Source organism: Scleropages formosus, chromosome 21, assembly GCF_900964775.1.
Source record: "Scleropages formosus chromosome 21, fSclFor1.1, whole genome shotgun sequence".
In the NCBI taxonomy this organism is placed as follows: Eukaryota; Metazoa; Chordata; class Actinopteri; order Osteoglossiformes; family Osteoglossidae; genus Scleropages; species Scleropages formosus.
Genome location: NC_041826.1, coordinates 24,728,030 through 24,753,578, shown reverse-complemented (window position 1 = coordinate 24,753,578; position 25,549 = coordinate 24,728,030). Strand labels below are relative to the sequence as shown.

The 25,549-nt window shown below is 44.9% G+C and overlaps 2 protein-coding genes across 5 annotated transcripts; one reads left to right on the top strand and one right to left on the bottom strand.

Annotated features, from left to right (window-relative positions):
• The first annotated feature begins 5,248 nt into the window (after nt 1-5,248).
• Nucleotides 5,249-25,005, top strand: top3b (DNA topoisomerase III beta). Of its 4 annotated transcripts, none has more exons than XM_018728745.2 (19): nt 5,249-5,269; nt 5,445-5,505; nt 5,753-5,840; nt 10,448-10,579; nt 11,126-11,232; nt 11,330-11,404; nt 11,898-12,094; nt 12,783-12,939; nt 13,593-13,706; nt 14,344-14,434; nt 14,642-14,796; nt 15,877-15,982; nt 16,948-17,094; nt 18,335-18,508; nt 19,057-19,185; nt 19,663-19,812; nt 20,696-20,796; nt 22,164-22,365; nt 22,748-25,005. In XM_018728745.2, the coding sequence occupies exons 3-19, from the start codon at nt 5,771-5,773 to the stop codon at nt 23,230-23,232; spliced, it is 2,592 nt and encodes an 863-aa protein (XP_018584261.1). In that variant the 5' UTR covers nt 5,249-5,269; nt 5,445-5,505; nt 5,753-5,770; the 3' UTR covers nt 23,233-25,005. The 4 variants fall into 4 exon arrangements, with proteins under 4 accessions (XP_018584261.1, XP_018584258.1, XP_018584260.1 ...); XM_018728742.2 differs by having other exon boundaries at nt 5,749-5,840; XM_018728744.2 differs by lacking the exon at nt 5,445-5,505 and having other exon boundaries at nt 5,255-5,269; nt 5,749-5,840.
• LOC108920179 (interleukin-17A) lies at nt 6,582-8,895 on the bottom strand. The gene is made up of 2 exons (XM_018728748.1): nt 8,159-8,895; nt 6,582-7,156 (listed from the first exon to the last, which is right to left on the bottom strand). Exons 1-2 carry the CDS (start codon nt 8,281-8,283, stop codon nt 6,925-6,927), a joined length of 357 nt encoding a protein of 118 aa, XP_018584264.1. The 5' UTR covers nt 8,284-8,895; the 3' UTR covers nt 6,582-6,924.
• Nucleotides 25,006-25,549: the final 544 nt, after the last annotated feature.

Sequence of the window (25,549 nt, the reverse complement as noted above, 5' to 3'; positions counted from 1 at the left end):
GGAACACACTGGTGTGTCCTGAAGACATTCACCAGCATCATGGCCGCCGAAGGGTTAAGAGACAGTCAAGGAAGTGTTGATTATGAATTATGTCTGAACGTAAACTAAGAACCTGAAAGAGAGGTAAGAATGGAGGAAATATTTTGCGCAGATTTAGCGGGGAACCGCGTTCGTGCTGAATTAAAGTGCAAGATGATGATGACGGAGAAGAGACAGAAGGTTCATGGGCTCCAACGTCTGTGTGAACGTCTCACCTCGGCCTATTAAAAGTCGTCACGGAAAAGGGCTTCCGTGATTCTTCCTGCCGCCATCGTACAGTATCTGTACCGCAGAAACACCGAACTGCGTTTGGAAACATCGTGTGGATGATATGCATAAATTCCATGAAGGTGACTTGGAAAAATGTCTTCCGGTACATTCCGTGAACCAGCTACCAATATTTGTTCTCGCACCCGACTTCTTGTGTCCTTCAGCAGCTGGTCCTGCTCTCCCCAGAGTGACGACTCATCACCTGCCGGCCTCACGCACGGCGAAGGAGTCGTGCACAACCTTCATGCTTTTATGTTCCCAACAAACGCTCAGTAAAAGCACCGATCGACTGAAATGACAGATGTTCCCTGTCTTCTTATTTCCTTTTAAATGTGTCTCATTCCACGTCTCTTCAGTTTTACAGTCAACGAAATGCTCAAGTCTTCAGTATCGGCGGCCTTTTCGGTACCACGGTATTTGTGTAAAGTACCGCAGTTTCTGCTTTATAAGAGCAGACGTGTAGAAAGATCTATGCTGAAACACGACAGACGAGTGTTTGACACTAAAGGTGGCGAACTGGAGACAACGTGGAAACTCCAGCAGTGTTGTTGTCCTGTTAGTCTGGAGCACACTGGACACTTGGAGAGATGCTGTCTAGCAAGGGTTCTGTCCTCTGCGGAGTGCTGCAGTCCAAGGTCCACAGTCCACAGTCCCAGAGTCCCAGAGCCGGGATTCCTCTCCCATAAGTGACCTGTATGAAGGGGAGAAAAAAGTGACTCAGCAGTTCTAGCCCCTTTGTGTGCCTTGTGTACTCTGGATGCATTTTGCCAGCACTGTCCCTTTAAATATGACTGACCAGCACCTTTTACTCTACACAGAGTCAGTTGTTTCCAGCATCAGCTGAAAAGACCCCTGTGATCCGACAAGCTCCTGAGACCATCTGTGGCGTCAGAAAACCCCAAAGTCGTCAGGCCCCCCCCCGAATTCTCATTCGGAGCAGATGGTGCTCATTTCCCATTTGCATCCACTTTCTGAGTGTGAGGCGACGAGGGCGCCCTCATTGTTTCACTGTCGAGCTCAGACAAGCGCACCAATCATTTTTTGTTTGTCATTTACCCAGCAAAGGTTCATCCATGTGGTATCGATGAGCTCCTGTGCTGAAGCGTTGGGTGTGAGGCAGGATGCACCATACACCGGTCAAGTGTAAAGGTGTATTACGCTGTAATAACTCCGGTTCATTGACCAACACGAGACGAAGCACTGAATCGATCTCCATCATAGGGAGAAGTGAGCTAAAGATCTGCTTTTCACGTGAAGACACGCTGCTTCGTCCCAGGATCACCCCACCTGTGTGAATAAAGGCGCATTGCAGGTCCTGCTGTGTCTTGCGGCACACGTCTGGTGAAGGTCCAAATGAAGGGGCTCCGACGTTGCTCAGAAGGGTGAGTGCACCTGGGCAGCCTGGCCATACCTGTGTGGGCCGAAGTGGACCGAAGGGTGGACTGAAGGGTGGACCCGAACCCCTACAAGTGTGGAAAGTGCAGCACGACGGGCGATTTCCTCATCAAACATGTAAGCCAGCTGCCTTGTGAAACACCAGTTTCCAGCAACTGGACTCAAACCGGATTCAAATCGGACTCAAAAATGGGACTCAGACTGGATTCAAACCAGATTCAAACCGGACCGAAACGGACTTGTCTCTGTTCAGTGATACAACCCGGACCCTGAGCAGTCAGTACAGCTGAGAGGACTGTGAACATGCCCCCCCCCACCCCCACCCCCACCCCATGGCCACCTCCCACCAAGCTGCCGCAGAGCTCTGACCTCCATCTCAGCTGTGAAGACAAAGATGTTTGTGGGTCCCTGTTGACTTTCTTGTCCCCTTCGTGCCAAGGTACATAAGGGAATAAAAAGAAAGACACACACCAGTGGTAACTTTGTAGGAGTTGCAGGAAACATGGGTAAGATGACCCGTAAAGAGCTTTAGGGTCATATAAAGCACATTAATTTGTAACCATTCGCAGCGCCGCCTATTTCATATTAATTTCTGCCGTCTTTGCTAGTGATCGAAAAGCTCTTTGGACGCGTAGCGAGTAATAGGGTAATACCACAACAAATGTGCTCCAAGGGTACATTTTGTCCGCTGCAATTTGACTTATTGATAAATAGTCGCAAAAGCAACGCAGTCTGATTGATGTGAAATGAAGAGCGATTGCGTGTTTGTAAGAGAAGTGCTGTGAGTGAAAAGTGCACAACAAGATGCTCTGATGTAAAGTGTGAAATGTGAACTAGTGCTGAATCCACACGGTACACGACACAATTCCCTTCAGCCTGCTACTCGGTGGGGTCCGCTTAATCCGTCTTGCGGAGGGATTCCGCCTGAACACGCTGAGCACGCCAAGAGTTTTTCTGCAGATCTTTATGGACGTGTTTGCATGTGCATTTTCTTGTTTGTTGCTTTAGGCCCAAAGTTTGATTGGGTCTCAGCGCAATCGCTGTAAATAGTCTCTCACGCTTATGATAAACAAGTGCACAAACCGCTTTTTTGTGGATTGAAGTAAAGAATTTCAGCTTTCTTAGCCCCTTTAAAACTTTAGTCCGTTCGACTCCGGCCCCGATGGTCGACGCGCCACTATCCGTCCGGCGCCGGCCACCCCCTCTGTCTCCTCCTGGCCCCACGACCCCGTGAACCCTTCCGGCCGGCGTGAAGAATGGACGGCCGTCAATGAATAGCCACGAGGGGCCAGGAAACAAGAGGTTTTGATTAAATTAAAAGGGAGCCCCCATGATTAGAACCTATTCCAGTACGGCAGCTTGCGTGCTTCCTCTACGTGTGCCGACTAAACACGCCGTCAAGGATCAGCCGCATGTGTCACTATAGGCTTTTGGCTGTAGCAAATACATCAGTCATTTGGCATCATTTAGAAAGCATTTTAATGAATTCCTGTGCTGAGCCATTTTGCCGTAGGACTGCGCTCTACTTTCATTTTGCCACATGAGCTGTGAAACAGAGCCTTAAATCGGTTATGAGTCTCAGCACAATGCTGCCATTATTCTGGGGAAACACAGAGCAAAATTAGCAGTTTTAACCACTAAACGTCACGTGTAGTGCATTAAAAGGATACATTGACCAGCAATGTCAATGAAGGAAGGTGTGGTTTGAAACTGCAGCGCTATGGTCTAATTCAACGTGCTGAATGACAGCGCCACTCAGTGGCAGTTTGGTGTAATTGCAACGTGTCAAAAAAGCTACTCCAGCTATTCGATGCAGCGTCCAGGTCCTGTATCTGTGTGGAGCAAAATATCAAACCTCCATTGGTAGATCTAATTCTTCCTTCACATTTAAGGAAATTCTGCATTCTGCAAGGAGATGTTCCTTTTTCTCATATTTTACACATACCCACTAGGCCTGCACCTCCCTCCTCTCACTGGACCCCCTGGTTCTGACTGAAACTTGGATCATCCTGGAAAATACAGCCACACCTGCAGCCCTTTCAGCCAACTGCTGTACTTCCTCTCCCGCACCCCTCGAACCTCTGGCAGATGTGGAGGCACACAGCTTCTCATCTCACCCCAGCATCAATATTCTGCACACAGTATTCTATCGCCGTCCCTAACCCTAACCCTAACCCATAGTGTGGTATGGTGGCACAGCGAGTAGCGCTGCTATCTTTGTGGGTTCAATCCCTGCTCAGTCTGTGTGGGTTTCCTCTCACAGTCCAAAGACATGCCGTTCAGTTTCTCCCACAGTGTGAAAGTGACAGAGAGTGTGTGTGTGTGTTCCACTGATGTATGGATGAGTGACCCAGTGTAAGTAGTGTATCTAGCAGTGTAAGTCACCGCAGTGAATAAGGTGTGTGGGCTGATAATACTACAGAGAGCTCACTGGAAGTCGCTTTGGAGAATCATAATATTCTAGCATGCAGTGCTGTGGGTTTGGATGGGGCAAAGAAGGACGTAGAGGCAGCGTTCATCTCAAACGTTTAACTGAACACCGGCACACGGGGAAATGATGTTCTTGGCCCAGGACCCAGCTTGCTTAGTGCCCCCGGGCTCTCTTTTCTCCCCACTGGCAAACACGGACCCCCCTTTATTTTGCCCGAAAGTCACACTTTACTCATTTTCCCCATAATGCAACTATCTACATTTAACAGGTTTCCCACTCAAACTTACGGTAACACGGGTTGTTACCACACGTAAACGTAACCGTAAGTGTAGGGTTGTGTAACCCTGTAGGGCAAAATATAACTGTAACCCTAATCGTCTAACCCTGGATCAAATTCTAGACTCTGGTTACAGTCTTCAAAACCATCGGTGGATCTGGAGCCCAGTGTCGACAAGACCCGGTCACTCGCTAGGCTCCTCCACCTCTGCCCCCTTGGTGGTCCCACACACAAGAGGTGCGAAATGAAAAACCTGAAGGTTCTCATTTCTGGCTCCAGTCACTGTAGTGGAATGAGCTCCCCCTCCCCCTCAGAGCTGCTGAATCTCTTCAAGTTCAAGAAGGAGTCACTTCTCCCCTGATCATGTCCTGAGTGCTAAGTAAATCATGTATGATTCGAGCTTAATAATAAGAAAAAAAAAAAAAACGCGTATGTAGCTACTGGTGTAAACGCACACCGCTTTACAGCGCGACAGGGTGAAGCGACGGCGCTCAAGAATCGCGTGTTTGCAGCAAATCTCTCCCGTCGTCGTCGATGTGAGCGACGCACACACTGACTAACCGGCTCGCTCTTGACAAAACTTTGTCCGCAAATGAATGAATGAATGTAGATGTTACGTGGCAATTTGAGCAGTCAAATGTTTGACACCATACGATCTTCATTCGAGATTAAGGCTTTATTTATAGCAGCTATACGGGATGTGCGTACAGTACTGTACGTATTACATTCTACGTACATTATTTATGTAATTCTCCAAGGCGGGTCGCCGCATGGCGCTGCGCCAACCACTTTTGGCTCCATTCGGCCACCGTACGAGGGAATGGGCGCCCTCGCGAGATTCATCCAGGCGAGCGCAAGTACGTACCGGCGCGCTGGAGGGCTCGTGCTACCTTGCCGAGTCGCGTTTCCCGCTCTATTATTTCTGTGCTGTTACACACGTTACTCGGACGTTAGCGTTGAACAGCGGAGTGCCGTGTGTTATCGCGGCCCTTTCGCTGTAATTTCAGTTATATAATTTGTTTGCGCCTCCAGCAGCCAGCAGCACGGTGACGACGGACGACGCCGGTGCCCGAACGCAGACCGTCAGTTCCGAGTTCGTTCGTCACCCGGCGCCGCCGCCGCACTCGACTCTCTCTCTCTCTCTCTCGCTGTCTCTGTCTCTGTCACTCACTGACTGTGCTGTCCGGCAGCTCCTTTCCTCTCTCTGTAACTTCAGCCCTTTCACTGTAACTTCAGTCCTTCCCTCTCCTCCTGTAACTTTCAGTCCCGGCTTCTTGTTCTTCTTCCTCGAGTCGAGTAACTAACTGACTCGAGTCCTTCCTTCTCCTTCTCTCAGCCAGGCTGCAGGCCGCGCCGGCATGAAGACTGTTCTCATGGTAGCAGAGAAGCCGTCTCTGGCCCAGTCAATCGCAAAAATCCTCTCTAAAGGTACGTTTCTTTTGGCTGCGACCGCCCGGCCCCTAACCTAAGCAACCGAAAGTCAGCAACTTAATGATCATTAATCACCGAACTACCGGCGTATTACTCTGTCTGTGCTGCTTTTTATTATTGTCATCGACAGCAGCAGCAGTCTGTGCTGTGGGAAAAAAATCATCATGTGATGTGTGTCCTAAGTACCTCCAGGCTGCATGGAGTCCATGATGATGGACCGGTGTTGACATCCTGGGATACTGTCCTCGGTCATACTGCTGTCCTCATACTGCTGCTGTCGTACTGTCCTCCTCACTCAGTCTCTTCATGCTGTCTTACTGTCCTCATACTGTCCTCGTCATCCTTCTGTCATACTGCCGTCATTATTGCCCTCGTAATCAAGCAGGCCAATCGATTCAATGTGTCTCTTGGAACACCATGTCAACTTTAGACAATCTCTCGATTTGGATCCGTTTCCCCACACATTTTACGTTTCCCCGTTAGTAGCGGCGAACAGCTCGGCAGTTTGTTTTGCCGAAAACGTTCGTCCTCTGTTTGTGTGCCTCGTCCCTCTTGTTCCCCCTTGTTCTTTGTTTGTGACCAGTTCGCAGAGATCCTCATCTCATTACTCTTGTGCCGTTCTCATTCTGTCCCATCATTTTCTAAAAAGACAAAATGTCGTTGATAGATGGATGCTGTTTTTTATTTGTTGTTGTTATTTACTGTAGATTCATATGAGGTTTTTACAGAACCTAACTCGTAAATGAGTGGTAGTGTCATGTATCTTTTATTGATTGTGACACAGTGATAATGGTAACAGACGTGTTACTGACTTCCAGTCCCAAAAGTGATCATACGTTGAGGAGCTAATGGATGATATCACTGAAAAAAATGTTTTCGTAAAGTACTTGCGTAATGAAACAAATGAGTTTGAACAAAGTAAAACAAACACATGTACCGTTTTGACAAATCACAAATATGACACAATCTTTTTGTTATTGAATGCTGTTCATTTTGCTTATATAATTCCTATGAAAGCAGCTCTACATAATATGCAATTTTAAGACTTGCATATATTTTAGGAGATATTTTAGTGATGTAGTTAAAATCTAAGGTCGGAATTCCTGGGAACAGCACACAGACAGGCTATAGTGATAGTTTCAAACTCCAGGGAAGTACATTTTTTGTACATGTTTTCCTTGAGTACAGGTATCTTGACAGAGATGGGGATGGTCTCCAGGCTGGTAGAGCCATCTGGACCCATGCAGGAATGGCTTGTAAGGCACTTGGCTTCATAGATGGTTGGAGGAACTCTGTACGGATCAATTTTTTTCCTGAAAGCCAGACACGAACACGTTCGTATAAGAAACCTTGTCAATAGCATCTGAATGGAAAACCGTTAGAGACGTCCTTTGCGTAATGAACGCTCATGTTACAAATACCGATGCTAATGAAGGCATGTTTTTGGTACCATGAAATACACATAATGAGCTATGAAGTCATGCTGCTGAGAAACATGCAAACTCATGAGACATGCCTTAGAAGAACACAAATCCATGTAGTCTTCAGCTTACAACAAATGAGACTTAGGACAACCGGGCCTTACGGTGGCTGCTAAGTAACTTATTTCAGAGTTCCAGGTTTTGTCATAACATCTAATGACAACTATGGTCATTAGAACATTGAGCAACTGTGCTGTTGCAAAGCACCGTATTTATTATTGTTTGGGTTTCTAGCAGTGAATGTGTTTTGTTTACAAAATGTTTTGTTTGTTGATCATGAAAATATAATACTTTACTGTAATTACATTATTAAACTATATTAGTATTATTTTAATATAAATATGTAAAATTAGTGGAAAAAAATGTGAAATTAGCCATTTTGTACAACATAGTGTTCGTGCATGTTAATTGTTTATAGTTCGTTATGGTTTCTATAGTACCGTATACACGTGGTCATGGACTTTCGACAAGATTCTGTTCTGACTTTCTTGTTAGTCGCAAACACTCTTATACTGTATGGTGTAAAGCATAAAGTTATGTAAACAATACGCACAAATGGTACATTGTATAAAAGGGGCTTTCTTGTATTTTTTCACTTAGTGTATTTTCCTTTGCTGCATATTTAAAATTGGTTGCCATGTTCATCAGTACCTTGAATACTCCTCTCTTTTCAGCGATATAAAAATACAGTCCAAAGCAGAGGACAGATTCATTCAGATTTTTTTAAGCAGGTTTGTAACATCAGAAATACAGTCTGCTCTGTGGAGTTTGTACCATACAGGGCGATAGGTAAGTATGCCATGAGCTGAGGGATGTCTCTGGCTGTTCACTTACTGGTAAGTCCAAGGTGCAATGCTTCTCTCGTGGATCTGGTTGGGTATGGTCAGGAGCTGGGAGTAGAGTTGCGTGAGGATCTCCGTGCACGACATCGTGTCAATGCACTCGTTGTCCATGGGCATGCCCCAGATCGCCGAGGGGGTCAGGAGACCGAGGCAGCAGAGCAAGAGCAGCTGAAATGAGCAGAGGAGGAAATGTGCAGTGGCACCAAGAGGAGGTTCAAGGACCACAATGGAGGTAGCGCTGTTCAAGTAGCCTTAATGGAGTCGACCACAGAGCACCGAAAGTAGTGGATGCCAAAGAGGGGACTTTTACCCTTATCATTTGTTGGATGAAGCAAGCCTCTCTTACCTGAAAGCGCATGACCGCTGTGTATGTTGGGGTGGCTTTGAGTCTGTAGAAGGGCAGCGTGGACGATGTCAATGGCAAAGCCGTACTGGATCTCCCTTCGCATTGTTGTCCTATTTATGCCAGTGAGATGAATGCAGAGCCACCAGAGTGGCCAAGAGGACGTCATACAGTGGTCTCATCTCCTCAGTTCAGCCTTGAGGAGGCAGTGCATTAGCTGCCTGCGTCAACCCTGTTTTACATTTTTTCCTTTGTCATTTAAGAAGAATTGACATTAGTGCTGAATTTAATATATGTAGTCTCTAAAAACGGCAAAATAAAAGAAGCAAGATGTGCACATTTTAAGTTTGCAGTCTTTAAACTCCAAACGTTACATTTACGTTTATTCGTTTAGCTGATACTTTTTTTTTTTTTAAAATAACTTTGGAGATATGTTACTGGAGCAATTCAGAATAATTACCTTGCTCAGGGGTATTACTGCTGGAAGTGGGGATCAAACCTGCAGCCTTTTGGTCTGAAGGGAGGAGCTCTAACCATTATGCTACCAATACCTCCCCATCAGATGAACATCCTTTTGTGAAAGACTTCTGCGCTCATCTGCATTTACATTTCAGTGAGTTCACCTCTATTTTGCACTTACATTTACATTTATTCATTTAGCAGACGCTTTTCTCCAAAGTGACGTACATCTCAGCGAAAATACAATTTATGCATTACATTAAGAGAAAGAGGCATGGCTGTAGACGTGATTCTTAAGTGAACCTAGTTTGTTACCTTTCACTTGATGCACTGATGTTCATTGCTCGAGTAGGTGCATAAAACGCAGGATAGATGAATCCTGATAACCTTCCAACAAATTATTATTATTATTATTATTTCTTTATAAGGTACACAAACATTCACATACAATTCCAGAGTAGTGGCTGTGTAAAGGGTTATCTGGGCATGATCATGAAGTTCCGATAAATGAACATTTACACCATATGTGAGCTGGAGAGGGGGGTGCAGTGGCGCAGTGGGTTGGACCACAGTCCTGCTCTCCGGTGGGTCTGGGGTTCAAGTCCCGCTTGGGGTGCCTTGCGACGGACTGGCGTCCCGTCCTGGGTGCGTCACCTCCCCTTACGCCCTGTGTTACCGGGTTAGGCTCCGGTTCCCCGCGACCCCGTATGGGACAAGCGGTTCTGAAAGTGTGTGTGTGAGCTGGAGAGATCTTGGTGAAGTGAGTCCGGTGAACCTCCGTGCTTTACTTTTTGTGTGTGGGACCACTAAGCGAGCAGAAGTAAAAGAGCAAAGGGGTCTGGCTGGGGTGTAGCGGCTGATCAAGTCCTGTAAATATCTGGGAGCAGCTCTACTGCCACATTTGTAGACAATAACCAGGGTCTTGATTTTGATCCGGGCAACTATAGGAATCCAGTGCAGAGAAACGAGTAGAGGAGATACATGGGAACGCTTTGATAAGTCAAACACAACTTGTACCGCGGTATTCTGTATCAGCTGTAGAGGTTTGATGGCAGTAGCAGGAAGGCCACACAGAAGAGTTGCAATAGTCCAGATGGGAAGTCACCATGGCCTGGACGAGTAGTTGAGTAGAGTCAGTTGTGAGGTAAGGATGGATCCTGGAGATGTTATGCAGGATGTATCTGCAGGACCGGGTTGTGGCTTCGATGTGCTGAGAGAAAGACGGACTTGAGTCAGTCGTTGCTCCCACACTCTTAGCCGAGGAAATCAGCAAAATGAGTGAGTTGTCCAGTTTGAGTGATAGATCGTGACAGGAGGACAGGCCAGCTGGGAGGTGAAGAATCTCTGTTTTGGAGAGGTTGAGTTGGAGGTGGTTATCAGACATCCATACAGAGATGACCGACAGGCAGGCAGCGATGCGTGTAGAAATGTCGGAAATGTCACTTGTCAACTAGACTCTGATTTTCTGTTTCCTTCCAGGCAGCTGCAGCACGCGTAAAGGTTTCAATGGCGCATGCTCTGTGCACGAGTACACTGGCATCTTCATGGGTCAGTCAGTCCGCTTCAAGATGACATCTGTGTGCGGGCATGTGATGAGCCTGGATTTCACAGGCAGGTGTTCCCTCTTTTATCTTTTTGTTTCAGTAGCTTTACAAGGTCTCCTCACTTAGCCTACACTGGGTCTTACATCTTGCATCCAGATCTGAGTTTGCATTGTGCCACTGGCCATTTGTGTCTGCACGCTCTCTTGAAGGAGGAGGAAAGGGAGGGATTTGCTGCTGGCCATAATTCGGATTCCTTGACCTGTCAGCCGTCTGCTAGTTTCCGATTTTTTTTTTTTTTTGCGTCTCCCCCAGTTGGAGCTCAACCCACACCTACGGCATGATGTGATTTTTTTTTTTTTTTCTTCTTTTTTCTTCCCCTTTGAGAAGGGATGGCTGACAATGACATGAGGCTAAGGAGCACATAAGCTGCCCTCTGCTTCCTGGTAAACGAGAAGTAAACGCAAATAGTTGCAGCAAGTCTCAGACAGAATTGTAGGTGAATTTGTAACGTCTAAGTGTTGGGAAAAGTGTTCTTAGTCTCTTCACTTGTGTGATCAAGCACTTTTGTTCCTTTCTTCTTATTCTTTTGTGACTATGTGTGTATGCTATGCAGGAAAGTACAACAACTGGGACAAGGTCGACCCTGCTGAGCTTTTCAGCAAGGCACCTACAGAGAAGAAAGAGGCAAATCCCAAGTTGAACATGGTCAAGTTCTTACAGGTGAACTGCACCCTGTAGTAGATCTGTGATACAGCACGTGAATTGTCCGTAAATTCAGTGTTAGTTTTGCTTAACTCTTCACTCTGTTTCCATCCAGGTTGAAGCAAAAGGTTGTGACATTGTAGTTCTTTGGCTGGACTGTGACAAAGAAGGAGAGAACATCTGTTTTGAGGTAACCCTTAGGAAATGATGGATATTGTCACAGATTTCTGAATTATTGTTAGAACCATCTGGTCATTCTCTTTTTTTGATGTGTTATTCCAACTCTAAATTGTCTAGTGTGTGTGTGACCTTGCTCTGTTGTCTGAATGGGTCAGTACTTGTAGGTAGTTTAGTGTAATACAGCATTTTAACGTTCTACGTCACCTAGGACAAAGGCATCAGCCAAACATGAATCAATAATAAAATAGTAAACACACAACTAGGTCTCACCAAAAATACCACATACAATGATTTCTGTGTTCTATGCTGGAGAAAAGTGTCTGCTAAATGAATAAATGTAAGTGTAATAAAAAAGTGCCTCCTAAACCAATAACGGATCTCATTATGTGAAATCTTCCAGGCTTAACCTAAAATGAAATGTATCCTTTTAAAACTTTTGCATCAGTTTATTTGCTGGTAGGTTAGCTGTTAAAGTTTGACTCTGAATTTGGTGATATTTGCAGGTTCTGGATGCGATCCAGCCGGTGATGAACAAAGCCTACAGCGGGGAGAGGAGTGTGTACCGGGCCAAGTTCAGCTCTATCACTGACACAGACATCTGTAACGCGATGAACCGGCTGGGGGAGCCCAACCGCAATGAGGCACTGTCTGTGGATGCCAGGCAGGAGCTGGACCTGCGCATCGGCTGTGCCTTCACCAGGTACTTCACCTCTTGATGCAGGCAGATCAGACCTTGGAGACTTTGATTATTTGGTTCGCTCATGTTTATGATAGAAAGAAATTAAGTTCGCAAGGTCACTGCCTATGTCTTTCACTTTGCAAACCACACAGACACTTTAGTGTTTGAGGCTCTTTGTAGTGGCATTGGGAAGCATTATTATTAGCAATTACTATTAGAGCTGGCCTGTTAGTTCTAATCCCACCTTCTGTTGTAGTACCATTCAGGTAGGTATTAACACTCACCTATTTCAGGAAAAATTACCCAGCTATTTAAAACGATGAAACATTGTAACTATCAACATTGTAAAGAAAAGTACTAAACTACTGTTTTATATCCTATAAAACTACTCTTGTGCAAGGTACTAACCATAGCCTTCTTCAGTAAAAATTACTCAGCTGTATAAGTGAGTAAATTGTAAGTGGTTTAATATTGTAAATGTAAATATGTTTTCCCAAGCCATTTGTATTGTTTTTTTTTTTTTGTTCAGTTGAAGCTTGTTTTGTGTTGGTTGAGTGTATATTTTATTTGGTTTGGCACACCAGTGTTTATTTTTAGAGATCTGTTTCTTTTTTCCTTTACAAGGTAATTTTCTTCTTCACAGAAAAGAAGGTTGATGATTAGTTAGCTTGTATGTGGTAGATTTGTGACGCACAGCATCTTGTTCTAGGTTCCAGACCAAATATTTCCAGGGGAAATATGGCAACCTGGACTCCTCCCTAATTTCATTTGGGCCTTGCCAGACTCCAACCCTGGGCTTCTGTGTGGAACGCCATGACAAAATCCAGTCCTTCAAGCCAGAAACATACTGGGTCATCCAAGCCAAGGTTGGTTCACATCCTGGCTCAACTTGTACGCCACTCAACCCTGCCTGATGACACAATGCTGGAAATACCCAGGAGGAGCAAAATAGACAGTATTTTATCATCCTGGGTAAATATAAAGTGCAGCATTACCAACGAACACCATATCTTGTGCTTTTATGTCACTGAGAGAAATTGTGGTGGTTGTGCCTGGCTTGTTACTGGGCAACAGGTGACATAATGGTTACAGCTGCTTCTTTTGGGCGTAGAAGTCACAGGTTTGAATCCCAGCCCATGGTACTGTACCCTTGAGCAAGGTACCTACCCCAGATTGCTCTAGTGCAAATTACCAGGCTATGTTAATGGATAAATAATTGTAAGTTGCTTAACACTGTAAGTCGCTTTGGAGAAAAGCATCAGCTAAATGAATAATTGTGGTATAATAATTGTATCGGGTGCTGTTTAAGGCCAGTGTCCCTTGGCTCTGTTTGAGGGTTGATGAAAACAAAATGGCCTTATGGGTCTGCATTTTTCTTAAGGATGTATAATTGATTTATGGGCAGTTTTGTTGTAGTGTTAACAAAGAATTTCTAGCTGTAACATTTTCACTAGATGTTATTTTTCCACTAGATTTTTACTTGTGTCCCCTTTTTTTTGGGGGGGAAAAAAAAAAACAGGTGTTCAAAGATAAAGACAGCCCCGTAATGCTGGACTGGGAACGGGTGCGAGTCTTTGACAGAGAAGTTGGTCAGATGTTTGTCAACATTGCAAAAGCATCGCGGGAGGCCTGGGTAAATCCTGCTCTTGGCAGTACTGGTTTTCTTTTTCCTTCCTGTTCTTTGTCATCTTGTTTCAAAAGTATAGTAGACCAGCTCCTTAGATTACAAACTAGAACCAGTAGTCTCTAATTTGTTTTGTTTGTTACTCCAAAGTTACAATCAGTCAAACTTTGGCTTCTGCAAAAATCTCAGCTATAGCTATAATGAAGAAAAAAAATCTAGGTTTTAAGACTTGTCTATCCTGTTGATACAGGAAAATAATGTTTTCTCTTAATTCGTTTTCAATCCCTAGTGTGTATTCATCCCATAAATTTACAGTTTTCATCATCTTGTTATTTGAGGACCATCATTTAGGAACAGTTGACACAGCAGTAAAACATTGTGGAAGTGAGTTGAATTACTGTTGCACTGTTCTCGAGTAATACATTTGCCAGAGAAAAACCAATGAACAAAAGCACTCCCGGATCATGGAAATGGGAGAAACGCAAACTTTTTGGGCTCCAAGAACCAGAGACTGCCCACCACCCCTGAGTGAAAGAGTTTCTACTTGATTTTCTTTCTTTTCACCTGGGACTGTGATTAACAAGGCTGTGTTAGATTTTGCAAGGTCCTGTCAGACGTTTATTTCTTATGTTCTTGATCCTGGCAGGTGGATTCTGTGAACAAAAAAGAGAAGGCAAAGCAGAGACCCCTTGCTTTGAATACAGTGGAAATGTTGAGGGTGGCCAGCGCTGCGCTTGGTGAGGAACATCAGCATATGTCATGTGTTCTTCACAGGCATTTTCCTGTCTGTATGCATAACATTGCCATAAGTGCCAAGAATGTTGTTACCATAGTGATTTTAGTAATCATATGTGCTTCTGACTAGTGCTACTGGTCATAGATGTAGGGTTAGTTGTGCTCTTGAATATGTTTACCATGAGCCTCACTTTGCCAACACTTCTAAGGTATGGGCCCTCAGCATGCCATGCAGATAGCAGAGCGACTGTACACCCAGGGCTACATCAGCTACCCTCGCACGGAGACCACCCACTACCCAGAAAACTTTGACCTCAAGGGCACCCTGCGGCAGCAAACCAACAACCCATTTTGGGGAGATGCTGTGAGTCCTTCCTGCCAGCTGCATCATCTCACACTAGGGACCTTTGGTGCTCCAGTACAGATCAGCTAAAGCCTTTCTGTTGTATTTCCTTCGCTTTATGTAGTTACACTGTTCAGTTCCTTCATGTCACTGTTAAAATGGCTCTTAACACTGGGCTACTTGAGAGTATAGAACAACATTTACTGAGTGAGATGCAGCAACTGAAGCAGAATTAACAGCATTACCAGAAGGCAACAGAGGACAACTGACAAAACTCTTAAGAGTTGTAAAGCAGAAAAAGGAACATCTAGCTCCTCCTTCTCTTGGACGTTTTGTCAGGAACTTCTCAAGTAGTCGGAAGCAGCGTAAGCAGCTCTGGTGGGCATGGTGGTATTAACACAGAAGTTGATGCATCCTGCCACATAGTCCATCAGTCTGTTAATGTCCTCTGCATGTGAGTCATTGAGACAGTCCCAGTTAGAGATCTCAAAGCAGTCCTTCAGAACCTCATCAGCCTTAGTGACCATCTCCTCACACTTCTGATGGTCACCTCCTGCTGATGTGCAATAGGCCTGTACATGTGTTCGAGGTAGACCAAGGTGTAGTCTTATCTGCCAAGAGGGGAGAGTGCTATGGAGCTCTATACATCAGCAACACTAGTGTACAGTAGATCCAGAACCTTTTTCTCTCTAGTGTTGCTCATGGCAACCTGTGAATGTGGGCATGGTTAAGGACAGAGTGAACCAACACACCTGTACTTCTCAGTCACGGGTGGTCTCTCTCCTATTGTGGAGCTCCTCCTCATAAAGGGCCCGGGGGGGGTGTGAGGTTACTCACCAGCTCCCAGCTAAGGGCTGAGCAGTTGCAGTTCTTTACTATGGATGAGAGGATCGCCTCAATGCAGCTGTGAGTTGCAGAGGGCACAACTGTGACTGTTGTTTATGCATATCCACCAAACCTGTTGGATAACCAGGTAACCAGTTACAAAGATGGACATGGTAAAATGGTACAAGACAGGAAACTGCGTTAAACACTGAAAAACATTATGACAGCAGTGTAGCTGGGGCTTTTGATTTCGTCCTTAATTTTATGTCCTTGCAGGTGAAAACGTTACTTGCAGAGGGAGTAAATCGCCCCAGGAAGGGGACGGATGCAGGGGACCACCCCCCAATCACCCCCATGAGAGCTGCTTCTGAGAGCGAGTTGGGTAGGTTTTGTGGTGCTGCTGAAAACAAAACAATGAAGGACAGTGGATTGAGCAGCAGAAGCTTTACCCTGCAAGCTGATTGCTTTTCCTCTGATACTAACAGAATTTAAAAAAAAAATGCAGCTGAAACAAGTAAACTAAAATGTTTGTATCTTCAGAAAATTAGGCTTATCTTTTCATAACAACAGGAGCCAACGGATTAATAAAATGTTGCATAAATAGTTTATATAAAACAACTGGTAAGCAGTAACAAGAGTGTGTTAAGCTGATTCCGGGACATGAGGATTTCTGATCCTCGTTTAATTGTTATCAGTGGTGTATGTTGACAACAGTGGAGTAAAACTGGTTAACAAGCAATGACAATGAAAATTTGCAATTATGTATTGCACAAAATTCAACAGAAATTTTCTAAAGTTGAACTGTAAGTCACTCTGTATGCAGCATTAATAGAGAAGCTAGAAATGACAGTTTTTATTTAAAAATATAAAATATGCTATTGTGATCGTTTTAATGCATAAAATGTTTTCTTTTAATATATGATTGAAATTTTGGCAATTTAATAGATATTTAAAATAATTTCTGGGAACCGCTTCCTGCTGCACCTTATAACAGGAACTCATTTAAAGGTGTGATTTTTGCGGAACAAATTAATCCCATTGTATAAAGAATGGCTATATTTGAAATGACTGATGATATAAATGATTTAAAGCAACGTTCCAGGATGTTTACATTCTGTGTATCTGTATAGAAACACTTATGTTTATTTGTACAACATTTTGTTGAATTTTATCATTTTAACATAAAACATCAAACGTGTCGGGTGTAAGTTGTGTAGCCTTGCTCTTCAGAAACACATTTGCATGATTGTCATACAGAATTAGGGCTCACCTATCACTCCCTGCTTGCATAAAGGTGCAGATGTTTCTAGTTGTGTTTTTAGCTGGATTTCATGTGCAAATGTACAGGAAGTGACGGATGGCGTCTGTATGAGTACATCACACGGCACTTCATTGCGACTGTCAGTCACGACTGCAAGTACCTCCAGACGACCATCTCCTTCACCATCGGCTCGGAAGCCTTCTCCTGCACAGGAAAAACTCTCATATCAGCTGGTGAGGTCTGATGTCACACTGCAATTTTTCTGTCAACAGAAATATTGCCTGAAAATGTTACATCTTGTTCTGAAAATATGTCTAGTGTGCAAATGTGAAACTTGAGGTCTGTTTGAACCAGATGAAACAAAGTAAAATTATATTTCTTGAAGGAAATCTGATGAAATGTAATGAGCCATCAGTATTTAATCAGACTTCAAATGAAAATTTTTGGTTTGTACGTCCAACCATAGGTCATTGTTTCCTTTCTTTATTATTTGATTTTTAAAAGCAAGTACTGCTGTCTGTAATGTAAAAGAAAAACAAAGAAACAAAGGAAACAGAAGATGCATTGTAATCAGTTTTAAAATGGAAATTAATTCATACAGTATTATGTTAACTGGTAATGTGTGATTTAAGAAGCAGTGCAGACTATACATGTAGAATCTATGAGCACTTTGGTTATTATGGGTGACACTGTACCAGGACTGTATCTACGTGACAGCTCACTACGACCTACCCAAACATTCTTAGCACCCAGAACCTCCAGTGGTCTCATTATGTCTCAAGGTGGCTATTCAGCCATTGGTGGCATATATAACTTGTTCGCCCTCATAGTCATTTCCTTCACGCTGTAGTCACACTCCTTCAGCAGTCAAGAGTTTGGTGCACCTGATACCACAAGTCTGCATTGTTGGCACCATGTTATACCGTTGTGCAGTTGCAAGGAACAAGTCTGCGAACGTTTCTCCACAATTCTTCTAAGGTTCTCTGAAATCTCTTTTGACTGGTGCAGGGTTCACATGAATGGCTCTTTCTTGAGAAGAGAGAATCTGTCTATAAGCAAACCCCCCCCCCCCCCCCCCCCCCCAAAAAAAAAAAAAAAAAAAAAAGAAAAATAGGGCAGGGCACCTTCAAACTGTACCTCCAGCCTGCACTCATTGGTTGGAATACATGACTCCTGTTTGCGCCTAGGGAAGTTATTAGCCTAAGGGTTCACATACTTTTTCCGGCTTTAATGGTGAATGTTGAAATGATTGTTCAGTATTTATCAGAAGTACAGTTGTGTGTTATTAGTTAAGGCATATTGTATGTGTGACTTTGTTGAAGATCAGACCACATTTTATGATCAATTAATGCATAAATCCAGGTTGTTCAAGAGGGTTTACGGACTTTTTCTTGCAGCTGCATACGACAATAAATAAATGAGCAATGCTGACGAAGCACTGTGGCCATTGTGGCTTCTGTGGGTTCTCTGCAGGCTTCACGGAAGTCATGCCCTGGCTGGGGATTGTGGATGAAGAGAGCTTGCCGACCTGTGAGAAAGGGGACTCCTTCACAGTGGAGGAGGTGAAACTGGTGGAGAAGCAGACTGGTCCTCCTGACTACCTGACGGAATCCGAGCTCATCACGCTGATGGAGAAGCACGGCATTGGTCAGACGGTTTGAAAGAGCGTTTCACCTGAGTGAATGTCAGAGAGTAAGGGACTTCACTGGCAGATGAAGGACCTGGACCTGTACCTGGTCGAAACATTACCAAATTAAATCTCAGGATGGCTGTTACTCATTATTTGAATAGGACACTATTCAACAATATTGTTAAAATGTATTATCCAATCAGTAATCTGTAAAGCCTGCATAAAGTGCTACTTTGGGCCAAAGCATGTGCACACAGATCATCAAAAAAAAGTGGAAAGATTAAATGATAATGTGGAGTACAGTGTCAGAAGTATAGTTTGACTTTGTGTGAAGGTTAAGTTCCCTACTATTGACGCACGCACGCACGCACGCACGCACCAAATCCTGGAGAACTGAACTGCTGCATCCTAGTGCTGATTTGTACCCTTAAATTGAATACAAGCAAATTTCGAGGTCCCCCCGTGTCAGATAAAGGTCAGGTAGTTATTTTTTGTGATACTCAGAGCCCTGAGACCCACCTGGACCTGCCCTTGAACGGTGGTCTCTCTCTGTACTGTTTTCCAGGAACGGACGCCAGCATCCCTGTGCACATCAACAACATCTGCCAGAGGAACTATGTCACGGTGGAGAGTGGCCGGAGGCTTAAACCTACCAACCTGGGCATTGTGCTGGTGCACGGTTACTACAAGATTGGTCAGCATCCTAGCTGTGCTTCTGGAGTTTTCTGTATCCCATTTTGTGTGTAACTGCTTTTACAGTCCATCAGGGGATTGCAGAGAACCTTTTTCAGCAGAATGCACTGAGGAGATTGGGTCGCAAATTTAAGTCGGGCAGCTGGTAGTGTAGTGGCTGGAGCTGCTGCCTTCAGACCCAAAGGTCACAGATTCAGATCCCTCCTCCACCTGTAGTTCCCTTGAGCAGGGTTCTTATCTTAAATTGCTACAGAAATTATCCAGCTGTATAAATGGTTAAATAATTTCAAATAGCTTAACATAAGTCATTTTGGAGAAAAGTGTCAGCTAAGTGAATAAATGTAATTGTAGACTTCAGGTGTGGAAGGTGAGCTGATGGCTGGTCATATGCAGGTCAGATGCCCTAAGGCAGTTCTGCATATGACCATTGGTGTGTTCATGTGTGTGGGAGAAGGACTGTCTACTGTGTGTCCCACAGATGCTGAGCTGGTGTTGCCCACCATCCGCAGCGCAGTGGAGAAACAGCTCAACCTGATAGCACAGGGCAAGGCTAATTTCCAGCAGGTGCTGCAGCACACCCTGGACATCTTCAAGAGGAAGTTCCACTACTTTGTAGACTCCATTGCAAGTAAATAAATATGGGTTGGGGGGGCTAACTTGTGTTTTGAGCCCAGCTTTTTATGTCTACTTTGTCATGCTTAACTGCTCCTTCTCTCCTCTTTGGTTTATGGGGGGAAACTCATGGATGAGCTGGATGAAAAGCACATTTATGCAAGACAAACATAAAGCCGTTCCTTTGCTTCCTTTTATGGCAGTTCTGCTCAGACTTGTGACATGTCAGCTTTTCAAGGGCTCTTAATAAACCGAGAGATAAAAGTGAATGTTAGCAGTTCAGGTGGTTGGGTTTCACGAACAGTTAGTCACGTAGCAGGAGTTTTTGGTGCATTTGCTTCATAACCTTTGACACTCACACCTTCAACAGTATACGAACATCAGGAGAAATTTAGCAACATCAGAAAAAGGAGGCAAGAGAGTGACGAAAGGGTCAGTATTAGTTTTTTATGTGTGGTGTCAAAACAGTTGTAGACATGCAAGAATGTTTCTTGTAAAATGTCTAAAATAGTATGTCACATGACAATGATTGATATTCGTAGAGATTTAGTTTCTTTTTTTTATGGAAAGGGGCTGTATATCATTTCTGTCTGGTTCCAATAACGCAAGCCTAGTGGTCACATGGAGGCACCCGCTTTAATTTATAACGGCAAAATTTGAATTTTGGTCGCAGTTTACAGTTGTTCTCTCTTCATTTGTGCGGCTTCCTCGTGCAGTTTGGATGGACTGTTGACTTAAATGCTCAATCCCTTATTTTACCCTACTCTATACCATGTTGCAGAGGACTGTCTAGGTGGATTACCTTGATCCTTACTAGATAGGTGTGTACTGATGGCGAGATGATGAAAAGAAAAGACTGTGTCCCACTGTTGTCATCTGTCTGCCTCCCTCATTCCCAGGTATGGATGAGTTAATGGAAGTCTCCTTCTCACCAATTGCCGCCACAGGGAAGCCACTTTCCCGCTGTGGGAAGTGTCATCGATTCATGAAGTACATTCAGGTGAGACATCACTTTTACCTGTTGTTTAGTGCCACAACTTGTATAATGAATCAAAATTTTGTCTCTTTGGCTCATTCACTTATGCCCTGTAGGAACCCACCAAGCTGCACCCATTTATGTTTCACCATGTAATTTTCAGTTCGTTTCCAGCTCATTATAATTCTTGTGTTCTGTATGTTAATTTGCATAACCACAATTATATGCACGGAAGAGCAAAACCTTCTGACGTACATTTAGTAGACATTATTAATTCTGCATTGCTATCCTTTCAATTAGTTGTCCTTGGTGCTTTCAATTGGGTAAAAGCTTCCTTTTGGCTCCCTGAGGCCACAGTGAGTTGACTGCCAGGTTAATCCATATCTGGCTTTATGTTAAAAATGGTCTCATTGAGATGTTCCCATCATGAATAAGTCATGCCTGACCATGTATGAGTGTTACTGTAGTAAATTTATTCAGCCTGACGTATCCATATGTTAATAGGTATGTGTATGGTGGGAGGATGAGTTTTAAATGCCACACTAACTGTTGGGGTGGGTGAAGTGGCAGAGTCCCCGCCCATTGAATTTAAGTTAGCCAAACACCTGGGGCACTTGTATTGAAACTGTATGGAGAATGCTCTCTTCCAGGGCTTTAAGTGTGTAGAGGCAGGTGACTGAACGTGTCCACATTGGAGGAGGTATACGCGTGCGTTGGGCCCTCGACTTGGTTTCAGTGTGGTACTTCAGGTGGAACGTACTACATCAACATGTAGACAGTGAGCCATGACTACATTTCAGTGACGTGAACTCCGGTTTTAATTTGTAACAGCATCTTGCAGTGGTTTTCAAGAGCCTGTACTATCTTGTTTTCATACTTCTCAAGTTTTCATTTGATACATTTCACATCATTTGAGTTCTGTTAATGTAATAAGCAATGTTTTGGATACCTTGAATGCAGAGAATGACTTCCGGCAGCCTGTTCTCACCAAAGGTCTGGGTCTTGGTCCTGGCAGCCAGGTGTACATTGAGCTTTTCACTCTGCATGAGCATTTTAACCACCTAAGTTAACAATAAATGCCTTAGTTGTCCCTCTCAGCCATGAGGTGGTCTAGTTGAGTAAACAGAGCAGGAATACCCACAAACTATGTGGTCCTCCCATCATCCGGAAGGAAAAGAGAAACTCATGCCGTTAGATCAGCCAATGGGCTATGGAGCTGTGTGAGCACAGGCGTCCTTCTAAAGATGGTATTCGTAGTTCATTTCACTCACTTTTCAATTTTACTGTTAGACCTCTTTTGTTTTTTCAGAACGTCACTTAGAATTTGACAGAGATATGCAATACAAGTGGTTGGCTCATGAAGCCCTTAACCCTCCGGCGTGTCACCCCAGGCCAAGCCCAGTCGGCTGCACTGCTCCCACTGCGATGAGACCTACAGTCTGCCACAGAATGGTGCCATCAAGCTGTACAAGGAGCTGCGCTGTCCGCTGGATGACTTTGAGCTGGTGCTGTGGACATCAGGCTCGCGGGGGAAGAGCTACCCGCTGTGCCCTTACTGCTTCAGCAACCCCCCCTTCAGGGACATGAAGAAAGGTCAGGCTGCTTGGCATTTCCATTACACTGTGCGCGTGCTGAATCGGTGTTCACCAATGTAATGTAAAGCTCTTTGGTTAGCTTGGAAGGCAAACTGAATTAAGAAATTATTCTTTCAAACTTCATGTGGTCATAAAAAAAAAAAAAAGCTTACAGTGAAAACTGGAGAGCAGATAGCAGCCACAAAAATTCGTTCAGTGGCTATAATCGTGCGAGAGTAATCGCAGTGATGTAGTAGTGATAGCCATACAGTCATTGGGGTCATTTTTAATCTTTCTTCCCCATTAAAGTCTTTTTACAATAAAGCCTTTTGCTCTTGGTTGTGTGACATGACTACCTGTAACTGTCCATGTTGCTCTGTGCTCCCTCCTGCTGTTCACAGGTATGGGCTGCAATGAGTGCACTCACCCCTCTTGCCAGCACTCGCTGAGCTCTCTGGGCATCGGCCAGTGTGTTGAGTGCGAGAACGGCGTTCTGGTGTTTGATCCCACTTCTGGGCCCAAGTGGAAGATGGCATGCAACAGGTGCAATGTGGTGGTGAATTTTTTTGAGCACGCCCACAGGGTGCAGGTGTCTGCAGACAGCTGCGAGGCCTGCGAGGCCTCCCTGGTGGTGGTGGACTTCAACAAAGCGCGCTCACCACTGCCAGGAGATGAGACCCAGCATAGTGGCTGCGTCTTCTGTGACCCCGTGTTCCAAGACCTCGTGGAGCTCAAGCACGCCACCATGAGGCACCCCATGCACCGTGGAGGCCAAGCCCGCAGACAAGGGGGACGGGGGAGGGCTCGAGGTCGCCGGCCAGGCAGCAGGGGCAATCCGAAGAAACCCAAAGACAAGATGGCGGCCCTAGCAGCATACTTTGTGTAGCTTCTTGTTGGGATGACTGTCCTTAAAGCAAACTTCTGTAGCTATTTTTAAAAAAAAATAACATCACGTGAGGTTTTTATTTCTGCATATGTACAATAAAAGATGTTATGAGCCAAGTCTTTTCTGCTCGTAGATCATTGATCAGTGAAGTGAGGAAAACCACATACCAAATGTACATGTCGTAAGGTACAGCTGGTAGTGTAGTGATTAAAGTTGCTGCCTTTGGACCGAAAGGCTGCAGGTTTGAATCTTGCCTCTGGCTGTAGTATCCTTGAGCGAAGTTCTCGGCCTTTTTGGCTTAGATCAAAGTGCAGTACCGGAGATTTTACCGGGGGCAAAATGGAGCCTAATGCAGGACTGTGTGTGGCATGTCTGCAGCTTTCCTGGGGCGAAGCTCTGCTCCCTTGTAGGAATTTGTTTTATTTTTTTGGTAGCCTGTCAAGCCCTAAGGTGCAGGGTTTCGGGTGGCTTGTCCGCCGTTCTTGCAGGGTGACGCAGAGATTTTGTTTCAAACTGTTTTGTACCAGATAGCCCAGAATAGGGTTTCTTTGAAGACATCGGCAGCCCCTGGGGAGAACGAGAGACCATCACTGGCAGTGAGGACGGCAGCTGGAAGGATGCAGGCTTTGAAGAATACCATCCACTTCTGCTGGAGGAACCGGGACGATGATGTCGTCGGATTTCACAAGCACATTCCATTTGTTCGTGAGATCATCTTCGGACTCCTGGGACTTCCGGCGGAAGACATTGTCTGCATCCAGAGGAATGGGCCGTTGTCCTTCTTTGACGTCACGCTGGCAACCGACGAACGTTATCGGAGGGTGTTGGAGACGTGTAGGGTGAGTGCAATGCATTCCAAGCTGCTCCCCTACTCCACTGAGCCACTCTGGAGGACAGATAGAAGAGCTGTGACTGTCCACGTCTTCGACCCCTTTGTGTCGGAGGACGTCATGGCAGCTTTCCTGGGGGATTTTGCCAATGTCTTCCCCGGACATGAGGAAGACGGGGACCTTCTGGGCATCTGGACTGGATGGAGACGCTTTTTAGTTCGCCTGTGTCCCGACCCTGTGGGGATGGATGGTTATAGCCACCCGCCTGCGTATTTCACCTCGGGTAAGGCAAGAGGCTACCTATTTTATCCTGGTCAGCCTCCCTCCTGCCATTTGTGTCTTGGTCAGGGACACCCCGGGCAATCATGCAAGACAATGACGTGCCAGCAATGTTTGGAGATCGGCTACCTGGCCAAGGACTGCATAGGCCCCCGCCGCTGTACCCAATGCGGGGGGGGGATCATTTCTCCCACAGCTGCCCTCAGCACAAGCCAACCTATGCCGGGGTGGTGTGGGCAGAGGCGGTGCCACCGGGGATGGTGTGGAAGCTCAGCCTTCACCTGCTGGTGCTGCAGAGCAGCTGGGATCAGCGGCGGGTGCCAATGTAAGAGAGCAGTTGTCCGGGGCCAGTGTGGCACAGTCTCCTCCTTTGCTGGGCACTGCTGGGGGGGGGGGGTCCCAGGCCAAGGAGGGGAGAGACACACCTGGTCACACGGACATTTTACGGGATTTTGTGGGAGTTACCAGGAAGAAGAAGCAGCGCAGGAGGGAGGCTGGGTTGATCTCCGGTACTACACTGGGGGTTCCGGTCTTGACTGCGACCCCTCAAAAGAGCCGAGAAGATCCTCCCTCCTCCATAGTGGTACACAATCATTCAGGTTTATTAGTTATCAATTTGTCTCGGGTCGGGTCTCCCCTTAGGTTCAGTTCGTCAGGGCCTGGGGAAGAGTCCCACCTGACAGCTGTGGAGGATGGAGACTTTTTTGTTTGGAAAAACTGTTTGAATGATTGATTTGTAGACTTATGTACCATTTTAGATTTAATAATGTTTTATTTTTAAGATGTGTGTTGTATGAATGTTTAATGTTTATGGTTTTTAGTGACAGAGCAAAACCAGAGTTTGACATGGGTGCTTGGTACTTTTCTTGTGGGTGTAACGCATGTATCTTAAATTTTGTATCTAAACCACTTTTAATGGTGAAGGGTTTTGAAGTCCCAGGTTCTTTTTGTCATATTTATATTTGTTTTTAAACTCTGATGTTTATTATTCTTTGTATTAGTAAAATAAGATGTTTGGATAAGTGAATAAGCTCTGCGATGTTTATGCTGTGAAATGTCTTCGTGATGGAGTGTTTGGATGTTGATTTGTGTTAGTGATTTGTGATGTGAAATATTGGAGGGTTTGTTCTTACGGTATTAAAGTATGGAATTAAAAAAATCCTTGAGCAAGGTACTTATCCTAAAATTGCCCAGCTGTAAAAATGTAT

What these genes read in the sequence shown, in the direction of transcription:
- top3b (XM_018728745.2), top strand. Translation starts at nt 5,771, where the DNA reads ATGAAGACTGTTCTCATGGTAGCAGAGAAGCCGTCTCTGGCCCAGTCA. An exon ending in ACCCATTTTGGGGAGATGCT is followed by an intron (nt 14,797 to 15,876) that starts GTGAGTCCTTCC and finishes ATGTCCTTGCAG; the next exon opens with GTGAAAACGTTACTTGCAGA. An exon ending in GATTCATGAAGTACATTCAG is followed by an intron (nt 20,797 to 22,163) that starts GTGAGACATCAC and finishes GTGTCACCCCAG; the next exon opens with GCCAAGCCCAGTCGGCTGCA.
- LOC108920179 (XM_018728748.1), bottom strand. Translation starts at nt 8,283, where the DNA reads ATGCCCATGGACAACGAGTGCATTGACACGATGTCGTGCACGGAGATC. An exon ending in ATTGCACCTTGGACTTACCA is followed by an intron (nt 7,157 to 8,158) that starts GTAAGTGAACAG and finishes TCTGGCTTTCAG; the next exon opens with GAAAAAAATTGATCCGTACA.